Genomic DNA, 15,736 nt, shown 5'->3' on the forward strand with positions numbered 1-15,736 from the left:
TTGTTTGAGAGATTTGGGGCAAGTCAGAAGGATGAGCCAAGAGAGGCTGTTTGTATGGAAAAGCCTCTGGAAACGGCTTGGGTGGGCCCACAAGTTGGATCTCAGGGAATCGTGAGGGTTGATGTTCTGTTGTGGGGGAGGGCTCAGCAAAGGAACAATAGCTTCTGCCAGCACTTCTGTCTGAGAGAAAGCTTCCCCTCCAGCCCTTGTCCCGAAGCCAGACAACTCAGCTCTTCCCCATATGTCGCTGGCTACTTTCCAGCTGCTGCCCCAGTGCTGGAGCTCAGAGTGAGTACTAGTGAATCAATACGCAGGCAGTTTTATTTCTTGATTTTGAGAAAGGGGAGGGGGGTGGCTGTGAGAGAATGAGGGAGAAAGAGAGAGGTCAATTTGTTGTTCTATTTAGTTATTCATTCATTGATTTCTTTTTGTATGTGTCGTGACCAGAGATTGAACCCACAACCTTGGTGTATCTGGAGGATGGTCTAACCAACTGAGCTACTGGACCAGGGCTCTCTTCCTTTTGAAGCACCACACACAGGTGTGGGACCAGCTCTTTCTGAGTCTCCACCCCTCCTACTAGTCTCTGCCAGTCTCTAAATGGCTTCTTCTTTATATCCTTAGTTATAGGACTTTTTTGTTCAATTAGATTTCAGGCCTTCTGAATGATGGAGGCTCTGTAATGTAGTTTGAACTTTGATGTGGTTGTGGGAGGTGCTGAGTAGCATGTTTACCTACACCGCCACCTTTTTTTTTTTTTTTCCAGATAGAGTGGGAGGGAGAGAGAGGTAGAGAGAGAGAGAAACATCGATGTGAAAGGGACACATTGAGTGGCTGCCACTCGCACGACCAACCAGGGCCGGGGACAAACTGCAACCAAGGTACGTGCCCTTAGCGGGAACCGAACCCGGGTCTCTCTGTACCTCAGGCCGACGTTCTAACTGCTGAGCCAAAGCGGCCAGGGTGCCACCTTTTTTTTTAATCCTCACCCGGGGGTATTTTCTCCACTGATTTTTAGAGAATGGGAGGAAAATAAATAAAAATGGAACAATTCTACTTAAAGGAGGGAGTGCAGAACTCTACCTGCTTAGCCAGTTTCTTCCCCACCCACTCAATAAATGTCAGTGGGAATTATTTTCCTAAATTATTTCACTACTTGCTAATTTTGTGACCTTAGATATAAATCAGTCTGCCAATATATAATATAGGGATAATATACTTTTCTACATATTTTAACAGGATGGTTTTTAGATCTAAAAAAATAGTGACCCCCAGGTTATTGTGGCACAATTGGTAGCAGTGTCATCCCATACACCAAAAGGTTGAGGTTCTATCCCCAGCCCTGGTCGGGGTTAATGTGGAAGGCAACAGATCGATGTTTCTCTCTCACATCCCTCTCTCTTTCTCTCTCTTCCCCTTTCTCTAAAACTCAATTAAAATGCCCTCTGTTGATGATTTAAAAAAAAAAACACAAAAAAACGAAATAGTAAATATTGTTTTAAATTGAATTTATTTTATAAAATGTATAAATGTAGCATACAACTTTTTGGCTGTGATGCTTTATGCACATTAGAATTACTTGTATCTTTCTAGTTAATTGTATTTGCCATGCAACATCTTTTAAAAATATATATGTGTTAGATTAAGCCACAGACATGGAAATATAATTAAGTTCTCAGTTAAGATTATTGATAGGTTCTGGAACTGAAGTAACCAATTTTATCATTGGCTAATTAATAAACAGAGTTAAGTTCCTGTGGCATCTCAGCAGTGTTATAACGAAATGATGTTATTTGAGGACCTCTGCGTATTGCAACAGTTTAAAAAAAAATTTTTTTTATTCGGTTAATCCTCACCCGAGGATATTTTTTCCATTGAATTTTAGAGAGTGGAAAGGAGAGAGGAAGGGGGAGAGAGAGAGAGAGAGAGAGAGAAATTTCAGTGTGAGAGAGACACATCGATTCATTGCCTCCCACACATGCCTTTAACTGAGAATTGAACCGAAGACCTTTCTGTTCATGGGCTGGTGCTCTAACCACTGTGCAACATGGGCCAGGGCAGGGATTTTTTTTTTTTTTTTTTTTTTTAATCCTCACCGGAGGACATTTTTCCATTTTTTGTTAGATAGAGTGGGAGGGAGAGAGAGGAACAGAGGGAGAGAGAGAAACATCGATGCGAAAGGAACACATCGAGTGGCTGCCACCCGCACGACCGACCAGGGCCGGGGACAAAACCGCAACCGAGGTATGCGCCCTTAGCGGGAACCGAACCCGGGTCTCTCAGGACCGCAGGCCGACGCTCTAACTGCTGAGCCAAACCGGCCAGGGCAGGGATTTTTTTTTTTTTTAATCCTCACCTGAGGACACTTTTCCATTTTTTGCACAGACAGAGTGGGAGGGAGAGAGAGGAAGGGAGAGAGAGTGAGAAACATCGATGTGAAAGGGACACATCGAGTGGCTGCCACCCGAACGACCAACCAGGGCCGGGGACAAACTGCAACCGAAGCACGTGCCCTTAGCGGGAACCGAACCTGGGTCTCTCCGGACCGCAGGCCAACGCTCTAACCGCTGAGCCAAACTGGCCAGGGCAGGGATTTTTTTTTTTAATGAGGAAAACAGAATGGTGATTTTGCAATTTTTTCCTTTTAATATTTTTACCAGGAAAAGTATCACCAATTATCTTTTTTTTTTTTAAGTCTATTAAGATTATAATCATTATAATTTGTGCATATGTAACATTTACATATTATCTGTTATGTGAGTTTCAGAGTTGTGAACTGTGTGCATTGTGTTCAAAGTTTCAGGCATTGGGGCTTGATTGACCCTGAAGTAGGAGTGGAGCTAGGAAGGAACATTAAATATTTACAAGTGCTATATAAGATTTGTTTACCCTTGACAGTTTACCCTTTATTTGGTTGCTCTTGGTTTTTTAGATGAAAAGAAGAATAAAGTTAAGAAGTAGATAGTGCTTGTTTCCCTTATTATTTGGAAATTTCTTTTTTTTTTTTTTTTTTGCATTCATCTTCAGATAGAGTGAGAGGGAGAGAGGGAGGAAAGGAAGAGAGAGAGAGAAACATCTATATCAGAGAGACACATCGACTGGTTGTCTCCCATCCGGGGCCAGGAACAAATTGCAACCAAGGTACTTGTCCTTAGCGGGAACCAAACACAGGTCTCTCTGGACTGCGGGCCGGCACTCTAACCACTGAGCCAAACTGGCCAGGGCTTATTTGGGAATTTCTAACCAAAGGGAAATTTATTTTTGTTGAAGGTTTGTAATACAGGTTTTGACAGTATAATATTTGATAGAATATTTTGAGAAAGCCATTGCTTTCCTATTGTATTGTTTTGGAAGGCCCAAGTAGAACTGCTTGGTAGAAATTAAGAAGTAGATTTCAGCTATGTATAAAGAAGATACTTTTTAATGAATCAAGTTAATCATTAGTAGAGTAGGCCAGAAGGGTACAGGCTGTGGTGTGAACAGCACATAGACACAGACTCACAATAATAGTAAGAATTTACATTTCCTCAACTCCCTTGTCCAGGAATGTGATGTGCTGACCTTGTCTTCCACTAGTGATTGTGCTTTAATTTCTGTTATGCTAATAATTACCTGGAACATAAAGATAATTCCTGTTATCTTACTCCACAGTTTTTATTTTTGGTTTTGTTTTTTTAATATGCTATTGAATTAAAACTTAATCTTAGCAATTGTATACTACTACTAGAGTGTTTTTACCTTAAAGCATTTTTACCTTAAAGCAGTAGGTGGGTAGTGGCATTTACATTTATACAAAGGGTTGTCCTAGAAGCATTGTTTGTAGTAGAAAAGCATGTTTTCATAGCGGAGTACATTATAGAAGAAGGCAGATTCACATCTCATAAAAAATGATTGCTGCCCTGGCCAGTGTGGCTCAGTTGGTTAGAGTATTGTCCCTTACAGAAGAGTCACAGGTCCAGCTCCCCATCAGAGCATATACCCAGGTTGCAGTTTTGATCCTCTCCCCGGTTGGGGTGGGTGCGAGAAGCAACTGATCTGTGTTGTTTGTGGCTCTCTTTCTCTCTCTAAAATCAGTAAAAACATATTCTCAGGTGAGGATTAAAAAAAGAATGATTGCTAAGATTAAGTGAGTTACATGACATTGTAAGACATAATATACTGCAGTTTGTTTTGAAATCAAGTATTAATTATCTCTAGAAGCCTGTGCAGGGACGAATGTTAATAGGTAGACTATCTTTGAAAGAAAACACAGAACACTGGTAAAGTGATTGCCTCAGGGGTGGAATATTGGGGGTCAGTGGTGGAAAGGACTACTTTATTGTGTACTTATATATGTAAAATTTGTTTAACCTTTTATCTGTTAACTTTTAACTTAATTTAGGTTGCTTTAAAGGAAATCTTAAGCAAACAGCTCTTTGTATCACAGTGGACTTAATACTAAAAAAAGAGAAAAATAGAGGAATAGGTTGTCTTAGGAGGGAGATAGTTGATTTTCTCTTTGAAAGAATATAAAAACATGAAAAGGCATCTGCTAATTCAGCTTTAGTTCTAATTATAAATGAATGTCTTAGTCTGTGATGGTATACTAAATTTATAGCTTGTGTTCTTTTTTTTACCCACTCTTAATGTCTCTAATATTAAAATACTAATTATAATTTTAGCAGAACAAGTCTTTCTACAAAACTAAATTTCCGTTGCTAGTCCTTGAGTGTCTATTAGCATAACAAGTAGTAAGGGAAGGCTGAATGAAAACATGAATAAAATTGATGATTACTGTTACAAATTGATACCTAATTATATAAGCTGTATCTTGACCTATTAGAAACTTAAATCTAAAAGCACAAGAATGATATAGTATGTGGATGCACTATGACAGGGCTAAATGATCTAGAGGCTTGGGGTAGTCCCTTTTTTGTTAAATACTTGTTGTATATTTTGGAAGGGGATACTGTCGTGAGATTTTAAATAAAACATTTCTTCAAAGTAGAAATGAAATTTTGTTAGGAGTCATTTGAATTTGTTTTCTTTCAGAAATCGAGCTATAGCAGATTATCTTCGTTCAAATGGCTATGAAGAGGCATATTCAGTTTTTAAAAAGGAAGCTGAATTAGATATGGTACGTTTGACTTTACAGTGGATTTTACTCAAGTATCAGCAGTAAACAGTCATCTCAGTTATTCACAGATCTTATCATTTGTTATTTACTTGGCACTAAACTTGGTTTTCACCCTTTTTGTGGTATAATAAGATTTTTAATATTTAGTTTGATTCAAAGATAAATGGTCTGTATGACTTGAACTGTTGTAGTTGAGCCATATTTTTAAAAGTTCTCATTTTTTTTCTCTAGAATGAAGAATTAGATAAGAAATATGCTGGTCTTTTGGAAAAAAAATGGACATCTGTTATTAGATTACAAAAGAAGGTAACTAAATTTTTCCTTTAAAGTTAGTTGTATTTAGAATGTTCTTAAATAAATTTTCTGAAAACATTTACATAACAAGTTATTCTTCTGCATTAATTAGTAATTATATTTAATCTTGAAAAAGCAAGTAAGAATACATTTCTATGCATTAAAAAATACTTTGACCCAGACAGACCATTGCTGATGCATGGTAACTCGTGCAATCTGGAAACTGGCTGGGTTGAATCTACTTAAATTTGACTTCAGGGAATTGATACTAAAGAACTTATTTGTTCACTTGTTTAGATGGGAAGAACAGCATAAAGCCAATGTGATGCTGGGAAAAGAGCACTAAAATGTGCACTTACACAAGTTATTTTTATCTCTGAGCTTTTATCTTTATGTGAAAAGTGAAGACAATAAAAAATATTCTGGTCCTAAAATGTATACTGTTGGTAGGCAAAGCTAGAATAAATAAATAACGTTGTTATAACATAAATTAATATATAAAATGCTCTTAGAAAGAAAAGTACCTAACACATAGATGTTAAATAAATGTTGGCTTTTATTATAAATATTATTATTAGCATGTGTAATGTAAATTTGGTTTAGGAAGAATTTATTAAGAGTAGAAGACTTAGAAGGACCAACACAGGTGCACTACTCTTCCTCTAAATAGATATAAATTGAAGGTTTTTTTTAAGTAGTTACAACAAAATTGTACTTAATTTTTAATAAATAATGAATACTCTGTAAATTAATGAAAAATTTTTTCAAGTGTTCTGCATATATTGATACAAAATGAATGCAGTTTTAAAAAATATCAAATAAAATTGGAGTCTGTTTGTGTACCATAATCATGTGTTTATTTTCAAGGTTATGGAATTAGAATCAAAACTAAATGAAGCAAAAGAAGAATTTACGTCGGGTGGACCTCTTGGTCAGAAACGAGACCCAAAAGAATGGATTCCCCGTCCACCAGAAAAATATGCATTGAGTGGTCATAGGAGTCCAGTCACTCGAGTTATTTTCCATCCTGTATTCAGTGTTATGGTCTCTGCTTCAGAGGATGCTACAATTAAGGTAGTTTTTTCAAAATGATGGATGTGCAATAGGGTAATTGTTAAAAACAGATTTAAATTTAATTGGGTGAAAGAAATAAAAAGGTCCTGAAAATGAAGACCTAAAAAGAGGGAAAGGAGAATCTTTGAAACTGTGAGTGGTTCTAAATCTTGAAAGATAGAATTAAAATAAAATTTGTAGAATACGATTATAGCTCCTGGGAGGCAAGTTCACTGATGAATTTGAGAGAATTGGGTGTTGCTAATTTAGTGTTGCACAGTAGGTCACCTAGTGCTTGAATAATTTTTGTTCTTGGAGAATGAAGATATAAGTGTGTGCCTTACTTTTAAGCAGAGGTGAAAGATAAAAACACAGGATGACAACATTAATAATTCAGCAGATGAATATATTCTGCAAAAGAATTATTTTTAGAGAGAGATAAAAAACATGGGTGAGAAACATCAGTTGGCTGCCTCCTGCACACCCATACTAGGAAATGAGTCCAAAACCTGGGCATGTGCCCTGACCGGGCATCAAACAGAGGCCTCTCAGGCCATGGGATGACGCTCAGTCCACTGAGCCACACTGGCCATACTATTCTGCAAAATAATTTAATGGAAAATTTATTTAAATTGGACTCTCCTTAATGTATTTAATATTGGCTTTGATTCCAAATTAAGTGGTAGTTCTTTTCTCCAGGGATATAGGAATGTAGGGTCTTATCACTATATAAAGTTACATATTTCTTTCTCTTTTTTTCATAATAATCATATGCATTTTAATGTTTTATCTTTTAATCACAAAAAAAGTTGTTTTTGTCATTCCTTTTGATCCAGACAACAGTTGTATAAACCCTACATAAAGACAAGTAAAATATAGTTAAAAGGTTTAGGTAGGTTTCTCTGTTTTAAGGCTTATTTCAGTTTAAGTTTCATTTGTAGAGTTTTAGGAAAATATGAGTACATTGTTAAGATTGTATATATCACACAGCAGCAGTCTAATATAAAATGCAGGAAACACTTAACTGTGACTTATACTTAACCCATTGTTCATATTAAACGTTGTTCTATGTTTTCCTATTGTGGTTTCTTTAGTTTCTAAATCAGTGGCTTCCTTCTGTCCTGTAGGCTGGTGATCCATGGGGCGGGCTGCAGAATCATTGGAAGAGAGTCTTAAAATTCCCATGTACATCATGTACTTCTGTAGGCTAAGATGATTACATACTTAATACCTTACTATATTGCTGTTTTTCAGATGTATGTAGACATGTATTTAAATTATTGATTTCATGATAGTCTTGTGTACTAAAAAGCTGCACTGCTATCATGAGGCATAGGAGTGAAGGTAAACCTTTTTGAATAGGTTGAAAACCCAGTCTTAACTATTGATTTTGCAGTGGTGGTTGAAAAGCATAAACAAAACTGTAAATGTGCCATCTTAAAATACATATGTGGAGTCAACTTTAAAATATTACAAATGGTACTGCTTATCATTTCCCTCCATTTAGCAGATACTTTTGTATAAGCCCTATTATTTTTAGATTGCCAAGGTTCATATTATTTACATCTCTTTTATAATTGTGAATAAGTTTTCTCTGCTCTGATTAAAGAAATGGAGAACCAAGAAACATTTACCCCATGGGAAAAATACTACAAATAGAAGTTTTAAATTTTTTATCTATAGTCATACTACATATCTCAGCAATTATTTGATTTCCCTCCCATTTAATCTTTATTTAATGTGCACACATGGTTGTTTTATTAATAAAAAAGCATTGTTTTTAGTTTTGTTTCCTCTTTTGATTACACTTATTTTAGAAACACCTTTCTTTGTTTCTAATGAATCATGATTTTTAATGATTTAAAACTGATTGTTTTATTTGTATGTGGAGACTGTAGGGTAATTAATAGTCAAGAGCACAGGTTCTGGGTTCAGATACTGACCCAGCCATTTAATAATTAATGTGATCATGAGCAAATTAACTTTTTGTGCTTTCCTTTCCTCATCTGTGAAATGGAGATAATACCTACCTCAGGCATTTGGGAGGATTAAATGAGTTAATACAGGGAAACTACTTACCACAGTGCTGGTCAGATACTAAAGAAGTACTTAGTGTCAGCAGTGTTTCAGCACCATTAACAAATCTTCCTTTGGATTTTAAATTCTTTTTAGTCATCTATCATAAATAATTTTCTGTTTATTTTTATACATAAAGCTTTTTTTCTTATAAATTACTTATTTTGATAATTTGTGGAATGAAAAAAAAGACTGTTTTACTTCCCTTTATGTTTTTTTTCTTCAGTTGTATGTGTTAGGTGATTTCTAAGTGATAGTTGGGATAGAACTCCTTTCCAAAAATTCAAAGGAAAACACACAGAGTTTTTTGTAATTTTGTGACTATGTTGGGCAAAGTGATTATGTTTAAAGCTCTATTCTCTCCTTTGTTGGGAAGGGGGATTAAAAATATGTCATAAGCCCTGGCCAAGTTTGGTTTAATGGTTAGAGCATCAGCTGGCGGACCAGTGAGTCGCAGGTTCGATTCCGGTCAAGAGCAGTACCTCTGTTGTGGTTTGATTCCTGGTCCTGGTTAGGGTCATGTGGGAGGCAACCAGTCGATGTCTCTCTCTCTCTCTCTCTCTCTCTCTCTCTCTCTCTCTCTCTCTCTCCCTCCCTCTCCCTCCCTCTCTCTCTCCCTCTCTTCCTCCCTCCCTCCCTCCCTGAAGATTAATGGGAAAATGTCTTCGGGTGAGGATTTTTAAAAAAAATTTTTTTTTTTATAAGAGCCCTAGCCAGTGTGGCCCAGTTGGTTAGGTGTTGTCCGGTGCACATGCCCAGGTTGCTGGCTCAATCCTCAGTAGGGGGCATGCAGAAGGCAGTCAATGGATGTTTCTCTGTCATTAATGTTTCTATCCCTTCCTCTCTCAAAATCAGTTCTAAAAAATCTTTTTATATATATATATATCTCATCAGATTCTTTTCCTTCAAATGAAGTAATATAGCCCTGGCCAGCATGGTTTAGTGGTTAAAGCATCATTCGATACACTGAAGAGTCTTGGGTTTGATTCCCGGTCAATGAGGGCATGTACTTGGGTTGCAGGTTTGATCCCTGGCCTAGTCAGAGCAGTGTGGGAGGCAACCAATTGATGTGTCTTTCTCACATTGATATTTCTCTCTCTCTCTCTCTCTTTCCCTCCCCCCTCTCTTCCTCCATCTTCTACTCTCTAAGATCAATGGAAAAATATCCTTGAGTGAGGATTAACAACAATAGTAAGACTCAAAAAACTGTTGCTAATGTTACAGTTATCAGTAACAAAATTAAATTTCTCTTGTGTATCTGGTAAATACAGCAGATTTGTGTTATTTTTAATGTCAGGAATTTCCTTTTAGAACCATTCATTTACATCATCAATATTTGAACTATAATAATTTAGAAAAACTGATAGAGAGTAGATAATTTGGAATAGTTCATGACAGTATTTTTGTTTAAAATTATTTTAATTCTCACCTGAGGATATGTTTATTGATTTTAGAGAGAGGGAGGGAGGAACAGATAGAGAAACATCATTGTGAGAGAGAAACATGGATCAGTTGCCTCCTGTACATGCCCCGACCTTAGATTGAACCTGCAATCTAGGTATGTGCCCTACAACCCTTTTTGGTGCACAGGATGACACTTCAACCAACTCAGCCAGCCAGCCAGCCAGGGCTTCATGACAGTAATTTTTTTTTGTGTGTGTGTGGTAACTGTGCCCCTAGCGGGAACCAAACGGGGGACTCTCTGGTCCACAAGGCTGGTGCTCAGCCGCTGAGCCAGACTGGCCAGGGCCATGACAGTATTATTAATTGCATCATTTAAAGTTTTGAAATATCTCTAGATTTTTTTTTTTAATCCTCACTCGATATTTTTTCATTGATTTTTTTTTTTTTAGATAGAGTGGGGGGGGGAGAGAGAAACATCGATTGGTTGCCTCCCACATGAACCCAGTAAGGGCCGGAGATTGAACCTGCAACCAAGGTACGTGCCCTTGACCAGGAATTGAACCCTAGACTCTGGTCCATCGGTTGATGTTCTAACTGCTGAACCAAACCGTCCAGGGCTAGAACTAATTCTGAAATACTAAAAAAATATGAACAGCATACAAACCTGAAACATACATTAAACTAATAAAGTAGATTAATGATTGCTAACTTGAGCCCTGGCCGGTTTGGCTCAGCGGTTAGAGCGTCGGCCTGCGGTCCGGAGAGACCCGGGTTCGGTTCCCGCTAAGGGCACGTACCTTGGTTGCAGTTTGTCCCCAGCCCTGGTTGGGTCGTTGTGTGGCAACCACTCAATGTGTCGCTTTCATGTCGATGTTTCTCTCTCTCTCTCCCTCCCTCTCACTCTATCTGAACAAAATATCGAAAAATGTCCTCGGGTGAGGATAAAAAAAAAAAAAGATTGCTAACTTGAATATATAAAGAGTTCAAACAAACATGAAAAACAAACATCTCAATAAAAAAATGAACTGTAGGAAAGGAACAGATAATTCATAGAAGAAAAGTGGCTGGCCAACAATAACAAGTTTGGTCTTAGTACTAATAGAAGAAATGCAGATTAAAAAGATAATATATATATTGTCCTGACGCAGCTGGTGTGGCTCACTGGTTGAGTTTCAACCCATGCACCAAGAGGTTGCCAGTTCAATTCCCAGTCAGGGCACATGCCCAGGTTGTGGGCCAAATCATAGTGGGGGGGATGCAGGAGGCAGCCAATCGATGTTCTCTGTCATTGATGTTTTCTCTCTCCCTCTCCCTTGCTCTCTCTCTAAAATCAATAAAGAAAAAATATTGATAATAATATATATTGCCCTGGCTGGTTTGGCTCAGCAGTTAGAACATCGGCCTGCAGACCAAAGAGTTGAGGGTTCAGTTTCATTCAAGAGCATGCGCCTTGGTTGCAGTTTGGTCCCCAACCCTGGCCGGGGTTGTGTGGCAGGCAACCAATCGATGTATCTTTCTCACATTGATATTTCTTCCTCCTCTTCCCTCCCACTCTATCTGAAGATAAATGGAGAAATATCCTTCGGTGAGGATTTTTTTAAAAATTATAATACATATATACAATCTTTCAAGATATTTTATTTTTTAAATGAGAATTCTCAGTGGTGATAAGAATTTGATGAAGCAGGCATTCTCATTACTTTGATAAATTCTAACGGGAGAACAATTTAGCAGAATATATGAAGAGCTTAAAATGTTACACTTTCTGACCCAGATTATCTTTTTCCATAGTGTGACTGACCTAAGTATTGCAAAATGAGGACAGGTGTTTTTCAATATTCAAAATTTTTCACTTATGTAATGTTTTCTATAATAATGAAAAATTTTAGCCCACAATAGGAATTCTTTTTTAAAAGAATGCTAAGGTTTTTTTGTTTGGTTGGTTCCGTTTTTCAAGAATGCTGATTTTTGCCCTGGCCGGTTTTGCTCAGTGGTTAGAGCGTTGGCCTGTGTTCCAGAGAGACCCGGGTTCAGTTCCCGCTAAGGGCATGTACCTTGGTTGTAGTTTGTCCCTGTCCCCAGTGTGGGTTGTGTGGGTGGCAGTCAGTCGATGTGTCTCTCTCACATCGATGTTTCTCTCTCTCTCTTCCTCCCTCCCTCCCTCCCTCCTGCTCTATCTGAAATGGAAAAATGTCCTCAGGTGAGGATAAAAAAAAAATTAAGAATGCTGATTTTTAGTTTAATTTTTTTAGAGAGAGAGATAAACAACAATTTTGTTGTTGTTGTTCCACTTATTTATGTATTCATTGGTTGCTTCTTATACATGCCCTGATCAGAGATCAAACCCACAACCTTGCCATATTGGGATGACACTCTAACCAACTGAGCAGCCAGGGCAAGAATGCTAAATTTAACAGCTTGGAAAAATTCTTATCGTAAGAAGCAAAGGGAAAACAAGATAATGAAGTATACACAGTCACTATACTTAAAGGACATAGAAAATGCCATTGTTGGGATAAGGGATATTTTTCATTTCCTTTATATCAATACATTATAGATTTAAAAAAATACATTTTTATTATTTTTAATTGTTATTTTTTCTTTATTATTTAGAGATAGAGGAAGGGAGAGGTGGAGAGAGATGGAAACATCGATGAGAGAGAACATCGATGGTCACATCCTACATGCTTCCCATTGGGGATTTGGCCCCCAACCTGGGCATGTGCCCTGTCCAGGAATCAAACTTGCGACCTCTTGATGCATGGGTTGACACTCAACCACTGAGCCATACCAGCCATGCAATATTTTTCTTTATTGATTTTAGAGAGAGAGCAAGAGAGAAGGAGAGAGAGAAACATCAATGAGAGAGAACATCGTTTGTCTGCCTCCTGCACACCCCCCACTGGGGATCGGCTCACAACCTAGGCATGTGCCCTGACGGGGAAACGAACCAGCAACCTATTAATACATAGGTAGATGCTCAACCGCTGGGCCATTATAGATTTTATGTCATGAGCATTTATTACTTTTATAATTATTCAAAATGTAAATATAAACAAAAGAAAACTTAATTCTTGCTAATTATTATTTATAAACTAACTGAAATGTCCTGTTTGCTCATCATTTGTGAAGAAATACACAGTTTATTTTCTGATTATATTTATTTTAGAGAAGATGTTTAGTGTTATTTAATGAATACTTGGAAAGAAAATTAACAAACAACTGAGCTTCAGGATTATTTTCAGTATGTGAAGTATTCATCTGAACTCTTGGTGTCAAAATTAAACACTTAGATAACAAAATAAGACAAAGATATTACCAAAAACCTAGTATAGACAAATACAGTACCATTTATGAACACAGATGCAAAAATCTCTAACATATTATTATAATAAAATTGAATTAACAGGATAATTAATATAACCAAGTAGGATTTAACCCAGAATGCAAGCTTGGTCCACGTTTGAAAATCAATCAGTGTGATACATCAGCAAAAAATCAAAATAGATTCAGAAAAAGCATTTGACAAAATTCTAATTGAGCAAGCTAGGCAGGGAGCTTCCTTAACCTGATAAATGGTAAAGGTATCTGAAAAACTCACAGTGGACATAATACTTAATGCTGGAAAACTGAATGTTTTCCCCTGGAATCAGAAACCAAGGCCAGGCAGAATTTTCAGTTTCAACCATTTATATTTACCTTCGTACTATAGTGCCTAGCCAGTGCAGTAAGGATGAAGAAGAAATAAAAGGCATACAGATTTGAAATGAAGCAGTCTTAATTTGCAGACAACATGATCTATGTAGAAGATCCCAAACAAACTACAAAAAGAAAAAGAATTATAGGTTACAAGGTCCATATATAAAGTGTAATTGGTCTGGCCAGTGTGGCTCAGTGGTTGAGTGTTGACCCATGCACCAAGAGGTTGCCGGTTCGGTTCCCAGTCAGGGCACATGCCCAGGTTGTGGACTCAGTTTCCAGTGGGGGGCATGCAGGAGGCAGCCATCGATGTTTTTATCTCTCACTCCCTCTCCCTTCCTTTCTCTCTAAAACTCAATGAAGAAAAAAGAAATTTTTTTAAGTGTAATTGTATTTCTATAAACTAGCAATGGATAATTGAAAATTTAAATTTAAAAATGCCACTTACAGTTGCATCAAGAAACCACAGAATATTCAAGGACAAGTCTAACATGGTTACACAAATTAAACACAATAATCACTTACATGTACAAGTACTTAAACATTTAAGTGGAAAAAAATTGTATTGGGAAGGGTACAGAAGTTTGCTGTTTTAGTATTTTAGAAGATAGTTTATTTTCTTAGTTTCTTTTTTTATGTAGTTAGGATCATGTGTAATTTTTTTTAAATATGTTTTCATTGATTTTTTATTTTTTTAGAGAGGAAGGGAGAGGGAGAGAGATGGATACCTCTATGTAAAAGAGAAACTTCCATTGGTTGCCTTCTGCATGCAATTGGGGATCCAGCCTGCCACCCGGGCATGTGCTCTGACCAGGAATCAAACTGAGACCTCTCAGTACATGGGACAATGCTCAACCCAATGAGCCACACCAGCCGGGCTTTGTTTTCTTTTTTTACATAACATTGTATGCATCATACATTCATTAACAGTTTCAAATTTTATATCTGAGCTATTCCCCAATGTTGGATATTTATTTTTGTTAATCTTCACCAGGGGATATTTTTCCATTAATTTTTAGATAGAGTGGGAGGGAAGGGGAGAGAGGGAGAAACATTGATGTGAGAGAGACATAGATTTGTTGCCTCCTGCAGGCACCCAAACCAGGCCAGGGATGGAGCCTGCAACTCAGGTACGTATGTGCCCTTGACCAGGAATCAAACCTGAAACCATTCAAGGGGTCAATGCTCCAACCCCTGAGCCAAACCAATATTTAGATTGTTTCCAAGTTTTCAAAATGCAGTTTCTAAGTTTCTCTAAATTGGTTAATATACACCCTACCACAGATACATTTGAACTTATTATAGGAAGAATGGAATTAATCATTTGATTTTAGAGCAATGTAATTTGTGTTGGTTAAAGATTAAACTTCAGACTTGCATTTGGCCAGCAGAATAAAAGTTTATTATGTTCTTGAGATCTGTTTCTAATATTATTTAATCTTTATATATATATAATTTTTTATCCTCATCCGAGGACACTTTTGCATTTATCTTCAGAGAGAGCAGGAGGGAGAGAGGGAGGAAGAGAGAGAAACATCGATGTGAGAGAGACACATCAACTGGTTGCTACCCACACGACCCCAACCAGGGTTGGGGACAAACTGCAACCGAGGTACGTGCCCGTAGCGGGAACCGAACCTGGGACTCTGGTCCACGGGCCAGTGCTCTAACCGCTGAGCCAAACTGGCCAGGGCTATATATATATATATTTTTTTTTTTTTCTTCATTGATTTTAGAGAAAGAGGAAGGGAGAGGGGGAGAGAGAGAGAGAGATAGAAACATCGATGAGAGAACATTAATTGGCCACCTTCTGCATGCCCCCTACTGGGGATTTGGCCCACAACCTGGGCATGTGCCCCGACCGGGAATCAAACTGACAACCTCTTGGTGCATGGGTCAAAAGTCAACCACTGAGCCACATCGGCTGGGCTATTATTTAATCTTGATTGCTTATTTATTATCTTTGAAAAGTTATCTTTAAAATATGTGACTGACAGTTTTCAGAATTAAATTTTTTTGTTAATCTGCTATTCACGGACAGTTACATCGTGTGAAGTCTTTCTTTGGCTTCTGAGATATCTGAGCTCTGCTTGT

At 37.5% G+C, this 15,736-nt stretch overlaps 1 protein-coding gene across 12 annotated transcripts in view; it reads left to right on the forward strand.

The window, feature by feature from the left end:
- Nucleotides 1–15,736, forward strand: part of PAFAH1B1 (platelet activating factor acetylhydrolase 1b regulatory subunit 1) — an 88,007-nt gene that overhangs the window by 57,650 nt on the left and 14,621 nt on the right. For 11 of the 12 annotated variants that reach the window (XM_036270001.1, XM_036269997.1, XM_036269995.1 and 8 more), the window contains 3 exons: nt 5,032–5,116; nt 5,348–5,422; nt 6,278–6,484. In XM_036270001.1, coding sequence (XP_036125894.1) covers nt 5,032–5,116; nt 5,348–5,422; nt 6,278–6,484 — 367 coding nt within the window. The remainder of the gene's footprint in view (nt 1–5,031; nt 5,117–5,347; nt 5,423–6,277; nt 6,485–15,736) is intronic. The other variant, XM_036270003.1, reaches the window with a different exon arrangement.

Source organism: Molossus molossus, unplaced genomic scaffold (assembly GCF_014108415.1).
Source record: "Molossus molossus isolate mMolMol1 unplaced genomic scaffold, mMolMol1.p scaffold_m16_p_19, whole genome shotgun sequence".
Lineage (NCBI taxonomy): Eukaryota > Metazoa > Chordata > Mammalia > Chiroptera > Molossidae > Molossus > Molossus molossus.